At 42.1% G+C, this 9,938-nt stretch overlaps 1 protein-coding gene across 1 annotated transcript; it reads left to right on the top strand.

Moving 5' to 3' along the window:
* The first annotated feature begins 356 nt into the window (after positions 1 to 356).
* On the top strand, positions 357 to 9,580 carry FAM161B (FAM161 centrosomal protein B). The gene is made up of 8 exons (XM_058806518.1): positions 357 to 505; positions 1,673 to 2,235; positions 3,939 to 4,276; positions 4,669 to 4,796; positions 5,099 to 5,266; positions 5,757 to 5,856; positions 7,247 to 7,377; positions 7,601 to 9,580. The coding sequence occupies exons 1-8, from the start codon at positions 357 to 359 to the stop codon at positions 7,689 to 7,691; spliced, it is 1,668 nt and encodes a 555-aa protein (XP_058662501.1). The 3' UTR covers positions 7,692 to 9,580.
* Positions 9,581 to 9,938: the final 358 nt, after the last annotated feature.

The raw sequence follows: 9,938 nt of genomic DNA, 5'->3' as shown, positions 1-9,938 counted from the left end.
CGCCGCGGAACTGACGGCGGCGGAAGTGGCGAGCGGAGCCATGACAACGGCTGTGCGCGCCGCCGGCCTCGCGTCTGATTGGCTGCGTGCGGCCGAGTGGGCGGGCCCGAGCGCCGCCGGCCGCGCTGATTGGTGCAGACCGGGGGCGGGGCGGGGCGCGCTGAGGCGGCGGGGAGGCGGACTGGAGGGGGCCCGGCCGCGGCGCTCCCGGGCGGGGAGGCGGGATCGCAACCCCAGAACCCGCTCCGCCCGGTTCCTCTCGTTTTGTCCAGGTTACGCGACGTCCCCGCAGGCTGTAACGCGCCGACTCCTGCGTTTCCCGCCGCCGGGCAAGGAGCTGGGAGCATCCTATCGGGATGGGGGGCCGGCGGTCTCCGTTAGAACCGGGCGTACCGTGCCAGGCAGAGTTATGGGGTGACCTCGGGGTGTTCGAAGAAGATGAGGAGCTGGAGGGTTTCAGGAGGGAGGCGGAAGTTCTGCGTGAGAAGCTGAGGGAGGCTCTCAGGTAGGACGATACCTGGTACGGCTGGCAGGATGGGGTGCAGGATTCCTTCTCCCTCTGGCCAGGGAGGAGGCGGAGCATGATGTCCCAAAATGCGGGTGTACAGTGCCAGAACACGGGCCACAGGTGGAGTCACAGCAGGGAGGATGGGTCAGTAGGTGCCCACTAAGCAGCTTTCACCTAAAACACGAACAGCACAAATCCCCGCCTCATTCATCAGCTAATCATGCTTGCAATGTGCCAGCCGATGACACACATTCTTATCCAGTATCCAGTCTTCAGAGCTGTGGGCTTTCCAAGGTCGAGCTCTCAGATGACTTTCCTTGTGATTAATCTAGCTTTGCATTCACTAGCAGGTCACACGTGCACTCTTATAAAGGAAATAGTTTATGAAGAAGAAGAGACTGCAGCAATTACCAGCAAGTGTATTGACCAGGAGTCTGTTCACACATGATCTGCACCTTCTGTCTCCCCCCCCTCACTTTTTTCCCCTTTGCTGTTCTTGGTCCACTCTGATTCACCTTGATCCTTCCGTTTGCCTGCATTTATTCCATCCCTAAAATCTGTTTCATCACTTTCACAATCACCCTCAGACATCCTATGAGAAGTTTGCCATTTTAATGAGACCCAGGAGAGTCTCAGGTGGGTTTTCTTATTATCAATAATATGGTCATCTTCTCAGGTACAAAGTTTCTAGCTGAATCTCTCAAACATCACACTAAAGCAGTTTCTTGTAATGACATTCCCATCAGCCTCCCAGGAATGCTAGTGTTTGGTACTGTTTGTTGGGATTTGTGCATATCTGTGCCTGATTGCCTCTCCTGCATTTGTCTGTTATGTTGAGTAGCTATTAGTAAGATAACCCTAAAGCTGGAGCTTTATGGTTTGCTTGTGGCCTTTCTGGCAATAGAGTGCTCTCAGCATAATAAATTGCATGACAAAGCTAAGTAGGCCTAACTTCCATTTTATACATGGAAAACAAGCAAAGCTCTGCTCACAAACTTTGGTAGCAAAGCAAAATATGGAGCCTGAGAATGACAAACCCTAGGCCTGTCCTTTACAATCAGCTCAGCCTGTGGTGTCTTTCTCTTAATCAGTAGTGTCTCCCTTCTTTTAACTCTGTTTTTTAATAATGTCACTAATCTCCCCTTCATAATGTGTTTGTCTTAGTCACACATCTGGTAACATAAGGCAGTCCAGTTCTTTGACCGACCTCACCTCAGACAGTTCCTGGGATCAGCAAAAGCCTCACTTGTTTCCTAAGTCCCGCTTGAGGCCAAAAAGCGCTTCATCTCCCTGGATTCCTTCCATCACCATCCCTCAGCCTTTCAAAATGACCCTGCGGGAAGCTCGCAAAAAGTCCGAGTTGCTGAAGTCATACATGTTCCTTGAACTAGACACACACAGAGACAAAAGGCAAAGCCAGGATGAAGCTGAATGTCAGAAACAATTCCGGGCACAGCCTGTACCTGCCCATGTGTTTCTGCCCCTTTATCAGGAAATAATGGAGCAGAATGAGATTCGCAGGCAAGCAGCAACACAGAAAAGAAAGGAGCTGCTACTTTCAACGCAGCGGCCCTTCAGTTTTGTGGAGAAGGAAGAGAAAAAGAAAGAAGCTATCAGACAAAAATTCCTGGCAGCAGCAACCCCAAATGAGAGCTCCAAACAGAAGCAAGCCAGTAAAAAAGTTCCTAAATCTACTTATGACTCACTTCTTGGAGATAAACTGAAAGGTAACATGCCAGGGCTCTTTCTGTAAAAGCACCTCCCTGCCTGTCCCTTGCTGTCTCCATGCTGGGAGGTAAAATCATGGCTCGTAGGGCACCACTTGGAGCCTAAGGCCGGTGTCTCCTGGTGGTGATGTCTCCTGTGTGTCTCACTGGTCATTGCATTTTCTTTAGATACCCTTGCAGTAGAGTGCCCTAAGTTCAGTAGTGTATGAGTGTCAGCAACAGCAGTTCTGTTCCACTCCCCAGAAAACATGGGCACATTGAGTCTACAGACAGATTTCCATATCCACTTTGCTGCCGATTGTGACAGTCTGGGAATCTTTGCCTGCACTGGATTTCATACCTTTGGTTACACTAAAGGGTCTGAGATGATTTGTGGCACAAACATGAAGACAGATGTAGTGCCATAGGTCTCCAAGGTCTATGCAGTATCTTAGATCTGACAATTTTACTTCTACCCAAGTGATCTATTCTACACAGAACCCCTAGGAGAGGAGACAAGTATTTCCTGAGCCCAAATCAGGCAATTAGTTTGATTCTAAGTGATGGTGTAGTAGTCCAGTCTCTCCTGCCATTCTCTGATGTTTCCAGTGGCCTTCCCACTTGCACTTAGCTGGCTCAGTTGCTAAAACAGGGAAAGCAGGTGCCAGGACCATTCTAGTCAGGGCAGCCAAGGAAATGTTACTGATGCTTGCCTGCTTTCAGATGGCTTAAGCCGCTGCAGTTGAAAGTTTGAAGTAAGCAATTCAGACTTCATGCTTGAATGTGAGAACTAAGCCAGTCCTTAATAATTCTCATGGCTTTTCTCATTCTTTTCTCCTTTTTTACTGTTTCTGTGATTTCTTCTTGAGGATACACCAGTTCAGTTTTCATCAAAAAACATTCTGTTTTAACCTAAATAGATTAGAAAGGTAAAAAGCAGCAAAGGACAAACCATTGTTCTATTTCTATCTGGCATATGAGAAGAGAGCAGAAATTAACATTTCATACTTCAGGCAATGAATACCTATAAATTAACTCAAAACCATCTTATTTTGCAAACAGCAGTATTGATTTTTTTCCCTAAAAGCAAAAAAAAACAACCCTCAGCCAACTGTCTGCATTTTCATAAATATTTAGTGCTGCACAGGGAAGGACTTCAGTTTGATGCTATAATCTAAAACATATTCTATGAAAGTTTACCACAAAAGTCACAAAGTGATCTATCCATCAAATGTTCCTTACTTAAAAACTTTTCCAATGTAGACAGTTACTGCTGGAGATTACATAGAAAAGCCATCATCTGTTACAACTCATTTGTACCACACAGTCAACATGGCTGTAAATCCCATATAAAAAGTATGGGACTAGTATGGAAGATTAGCATTTCTGCAAGACAAAGGAGACAAAGGGCACAAGTTACCTGGTACTTTTAAGAATAGGAGAAGTCCTGCTCAGTTATTGCTCCAATAAGTAAAAGACATATCTAGAAATGAATGCCTAAGAAAGAGACCCTACCATCATTTTACTGGCATCTTCGAATTATTTTTCCCTGGGAGGCAGAGAAGAGAGGGGCTGAAAAAGGGGGGAAGGAGAGCACAGGATGTTTGGTCTCTCCTATATCTGTAGCTGTCATTGTAATGGAAAGTTTAGACTTGGGCACTGGCAGTTTCACAGCCTTTTATGTCACTCACACTGTTCTCATTGCTTTCCTTTTGATCCTTTAGAAGCTGAACTCTGCAGGGAAATCCGCATTCAAATGAGAGCAAAGGATTTGCTGGAGAGCTCTGTAGCTCCTATAGACACCAACAACTGTCGGAGGGAGCCTCAGTCCCGAACTGCCACCAGAACTAAGCAGGAAAAACTTGGCTTCTTACAGGACACAAGTTTCAGCTTCAAACCACAGATTAATCCAGCAATACCAGACTTTGAAGAACTTTACTGGGCGTTTCAGAGGAAAACAGTGAGGAGACAAGAAATCAAAGAGCCAACTCGTAATAAGCCATTCAAACTGAGAACCTCCAATCTCCATGCCAGGCAGAGGCAGACTAATGAAAAGATAAAGGTGAGATAGCTGGATATTTCTGTGGTACTGCTTTCTCCTATCAAGATACCAACTTCTCAAGTTTATAGCATTTAATTATTAATGGTTAACATCCTGTGACATCTGCCCTTGTATTAAGAGTACTGCAGAATTCTAGGCCAAACAAGAGAAAAAAATTATACACAAAATTAGCTATGACAGCTAAGGCTCAGTCACCCTTTCATAGCTCTAATCATGTCTCCTTCCCCTTGTCCCTCAGCCCATCCACATGTAAATCTCTGCTGATGGAAGGGAGAAGAGTGAGTGCATTCTCATAGCCCAGCTGTTCTCTTTGGTAGGCAAATAACAGAGGAGATTCTGTACTAGCAACTGTCTCTGAACAAATACACTCAATAAAGTTTCATTTCTTTCAGGATTCTCAGAAGCTTTCCAAGGTTTCAGTGCAAAAAAGTCACTCTCTGCCTGGACTTTCCTCTCTCTCTTCCAACACCCTTCCTGTGCATATTACAGATGCAACTAGAAAGAGGGAATCAGCTATTAGGTAGGTAGAAAGTTTGTCTATATAAGACTGTACAACTACTGACCAACATGGAGGAAAAAACACCAGTGTTTTCCCTCGTCACATCAACTACATCAACAATACATTTCCTAAATGTTTCTCTGTCTTCTTTCTTTGTTAAGTCTTGCTCTGTCTTCCATTGCATTGGAAACTGCACACTTGTACAGCTGAAATTTTACTTTTTCTCCTTGGAGGGCTACAAAACTGAAATTCCCACCTAGCATCTGGCACCCTGTCATCTACTGATGACACATGGGCTCATCAGTAACTTTTTTTCCATACAGATATGCCCAAGATAACAAAAAGGAAGGGGACAAAGAAGGAATTTATTGGCTGGAGAAACAGAAAATGAAATGTCAAGCTATGCAAAAGTCTGTGAACAGCCGAGCAAAAGCACTGGATCCTCATAAAAGTCTGGAGGAAACACAAAAGGAGAAGTTAAAACAGAACAGGTCAGTATCCTACTCTGCACAAAAATAACCTTTTACTCTAGTAACTGAAGATGATCAGATAATTCTTTAAGACAGATTGGGTATAAAAACATTCCTAGCCTAACCTTTTTTGGTTATTGTATCCATTCTACATTCATTTGGATATCTTGACAATTCCATGCTTCTCCTTCCATAAAGAACGGTTTCCTTTAGATTAATGTTTGTAGAAGCTAATTTGTACAAGCCAGTCAACTGTAATGTGTAGCTTGGTAAAGAACACATAAGGGACAAGTTTTTCTAAAAATGTGAACACTGTTTCTTGCTTGCAGTCTAGAAGAGCTTTGCTAATAGGTCCATAATTTGTCAGCAATAGGGTTTTTTTTCCCAGCATTCAGAATCAAGAGAATTACCAAAGTGATTTAAAGAATGGAACACTCACTGAGAATTCATCATTCCTGATCAGCTACAGTCAGAGGTAACCTATAGTAGACAGGCAATTTTTCCATTTCAGGCAAAATATGCGAGACAGAACAAAAGAATACAGAAAGGAGCTGGAAGAAATGAAGCTGCGAGTCAAGAACAGACCATTCCTTTTTGAACAGGTCACCAAGGTAAGTGGTCAAAGTCCCAGAGTATTTCTGGGCAATAGGATAAATTGTCTTTCATTTAAGACAGGCATTAAGAAATCTAGTCTCAAATTAATTCATGGATGAGAAGGTACAAACAGTCTCTTAAGTCTCTGGGGTGCACTCAAAATAACACATGGAAAAGCCACCAAAGTATACTTTAAATTCCTTCCTATTTTTGCCTTGAAAAAAACATTCAGGCTTATTTCTAGGAGCTTGCCAGTTCTTAGTATATATTGCAATCACAATATATGGTCTGATGAAAATCAAGGCCTTATCACACCAGAAATTAAATAAATACCTATTCTGCACCTGAATACTATAGACTACATTTAGGAGATGCAAAATTTTTTCTTAACACCCTCTCCAGTTAAGCACTTTTTCTTTGTACCTCTGCTGCTACAGAAGAACATTAATGATGGTCATGTTGCTTTTATCACCTGTAGGCTTTGTAGTCTGGGGCTGCATTTAACACATCTCAACCATCACACAGTACCAGCTGCAAATCTCTATTGCACCTGAGGTGTAGATACAATCTGTACTGTATCTTTTTCCCTGGGTTTTCTTTCACTTTCATTTCCTTGCAGGAACTGCAGCTGGTTAGAGACAGTGACAATACATTGACAATATGCCGATTTAAAATTTCTCAACAGAAAGTACCCTCCTGCATCAGGCTTTCTGTTCTGATAATGGAGGCAGAGAACACACATGTGTGATAAATACTGGTAATATTGCCATGTACCTGATTGGTAAGAATTCACCATTATCAATAGTGTTCACTGATGTCCATACTAGGTTTCTATCCTTCCATATAGAACACCTTAATCTTTAGGGCCTGTCCCTCTGGAGAACCCTAATCTCAGACTACATTGATTTGCAAGGTTCATTTGGAAATAGTGAGGATATAGGACTCAAGATGCTTGTTTTTCAGTTGAGCTGATATGAAGCTATTTCACAGGCACTCTCCATTTATTAACTTTTTTCACTGTTGTTAGTTCTTACCACTTACAAGCAAATGTGCTTACAGAATTTCACATAACTTGGGTTTTGCAGATGTTTTTGATTTGAGTGTCAGAGTTAGGACTCAGACACAAGTATACCAGTCTGGTAAGACTGGAATGTGGTAGAAGGAGGAAAACAGAAGAAAAAAAAGAACTGAAGCAGGAAAACATGAGCTCTGGCTTTGGGAGATATAAGACATTGTCCTAGTGTTCAGTTTTGGTACTGTACTGTATGGATTACAAAAATTTTGGACAGGAGGTTGTGATGTCCTCTTGTCCCCATGAGGAGCATCAGATGTACACTTCAAACCCAGCTGACTGTTATGGGGAATCCCCAGATCTCTGCATTTACTGTTTAAGTTTCGATTTCACAGCATGATGCTCGTCAAGGAGCAGAGCGTCGCTATAGACGCACCCTGCAGCAGGTTGGCCTAAGCGAAGAATTTGTAAAGAAAAAAGGGAAAGATGCCACTGACTTGCTAGAAGAAGAATCTGATGTTCAAAGGTAATAAAAACAATGCAGCATTGCTCTTTTGTCTGTGACTAAAAATATTTTCCTTGTTCATGAATGCATTCCAGTTTCTATAATCTAGTGTAGGAAAAACTAAATTAACTTCACTGCTCTTATTAAGCATTGTGGCTTCTCTCTCTGAATTCCTATAACTGCACCCTACTTCATATGCATGGGGCCAACCATTTCTGCCATTAGCCCATCACTGTTTCTGCAGGCTGCCCGAGCCTCGGGGTGAAAAGGATGCCTGTACCAAACAGGAAGGAGTACCTCAGGAGGAACTGAGCACAAAGGAAGTGGCAGCATAAAAGCTTGCAGAAGAATCCATCAATCAGTTCTTGACTTCTTTCGCTCAAGATTCTCCTGGTTAATCCTCAGGAACTTAATAGTTTAAGCTGACACCTAAGAGTTACTGTGGGGTGAGATGGGAGAATTTAGTAAAGGGAAAAAAGCAACTGTTGTTTAGAGCATGTCTTGTTCAGCCCAGCAAACCCTGCAGCCTCCCTTAGTCTTCAAAAGTGTCCCTTGTGTGAGCTCTTTCCTTTAATGGGCAACAAAACAAGTTAGAGAGGTTGAAGCACTATCTTTGGATAAAAGTAGATATGAAAGATTGAAGAGGTACATCCTCTACTGTCAGCTCATTGCATTCATGCCACAGAAGCACACAGGAAAGGGAGAATGCCTTCTACTGTGCTAGAGCTTTTTTTAGACACATGTGTGGTAGAATGCTTTCAAACAAGGTACTTCTACAAAAACAAATATCAGGATTTGACCCATCTTGGGAGAAGACTCAAAGGGAAGTCTTTCTCTGGTGTTAATTCTCCATTCACCCACTACCAGCTCAGCTTCTTCCCCCTATTAGTAAGAAGCAATAGTCTTCCTATATTAAAACATGTCCCATGTTTCATTATTTGAAAGTGTTTCAACACCTTACCAATTTAGGTCATTAATTTGGCCCAAAAAAACAACCAAAGTTATTAAGAAGGTTGTAATTAAACACTTTGAATGCATCACTTTGAATTATTGTTGTCCTAATTGTATGATTACTGTGATATCAAAGATAGATTTTGGAGGAAAAAAGGTTAGGTGTTGCCTGCCAGGACTTTGCACTCAGATGCCTAGTGCACCTTGAAAGGGGTATTTCACACTTTAGTGATCTCCCTTTGCCTGACACTAATAATAATTTCAAAAATAACAATCCTTACCACCTGGAATGTTTTCTGAGAAATTTGCACTTTGACATTAAAGTATTTTCAACTAGATATAATGTTTCCGTATTGCTCAATTTTCCTCATCAGTCATCTTTTCCTCACTTACTTAAATACAAGATGTGTCTCTTTTTGTCACCTTAATCCTTTTTTCCTTACACTGTAACAACACAGCCTTATCATCAAGTCAGAAATACAGTACCTGTCAGAGCTACCACATTAGACAAAGATATAAAACTGAAATAATGACATTTTTAATCATAACAAAGTAGTAAATCCAAGGATTTTTGGCCCAGGGGTTTCATTACAGACTGAATGCACCAAACGGCAACATCCTCTTTAAGTGACTCAGTCCTCACGCTGAGAACAGGCTTCAGCTCCTTGGAGGGTTCCAGAAAGGCTGTTACCAGTGTACCAGTTCCTACACAGGTGTAATTGTGTAGGGCAGCCAGAGGCTGCTCTTTCTCTGGGTACCCCCTGGAAAAGAGCAGTGATGTAACCACATTGTCACCGTGCCTCACCACATTGAAGGAGGAAGGAAAGAAGATTACTTCCATGCTCTAAGTCTGTGATTTAAAGCCTCTTTGTATGGATATATTTGGAGCAGTGGGACTGAAATTTTAATACATACATTTTAAAGGGTATTTACTAAAATTCGTTGCTGATTTCCATAATAATAGTTAATGGTGCTGAAAAAAGAAATTTCCAAGTATGTGAAGTGAAAAGGGAAACCCTAAGAAAGGAGGAACAAAAGTTTAAATTATTATGCCATATCCTTTTAACAAATAGTAAGGTGACATGCATGAATATAATAACAAATAAATTAAAGCCTTCATATTGGTCCCTAAACTGAAATTGCAGAAATGTGAGAAAAGTAAAAGCATCAAACTAAGTAACTGAAACTCACATCTCTCTTGCTAAACAAAGTTTTGTTCTGAAAGGAGGATTATGTTTCTGTAATCCTAAAAGAGAGCTGTGGTCTCTTAATATGTCTCAAAAATTGTATGAAAATAAAGAGTTTCAACTATGGTTCTGGATTTTCACATTTTATGAAAGTATTTGGTTATTTTCAGTTACAAGATTTACAGCCTGTTCAGCTAACCTACAAAAATACTGTAGAAAAGAAGACATCTCACTGGAGTATCTCCCATCAATTGCTGAGATGGCAGCCAAACTGCATCACTTTGACTCCCAGGTACCTGGAGGATCTTCTGCAGGAACCTCCAGGTTACAATACCTGCACCAGCAGCAGCACTACCTTTCCATTCAGCTAGGGAGCAATATAAATTCTAGGCATTCCCTTTGCATAGAAGCTATTACAGATACAGAGTACCTTACCAAAATCGG

The sequence above is a fragment of the Ammospiza caudacuta genome, chromosome 6, assembly GCF_027887145.1.
Source record: "Ammospiza caudacuta isolate bAmmCau1 chromosome 6, bAmmCau1.pri, whole genome shotgun sequence".
Taxonomy (NCBI): domain Eukaryota; kingdom Metazoa; phylum Chordata; class Aves; order Passeriformes; family Passerellidae; genus Ammospiza; species Ammospiza caudacuta.
This window is presented reverse-complemented; position numbering and strand designations above follow the sequence as displayed.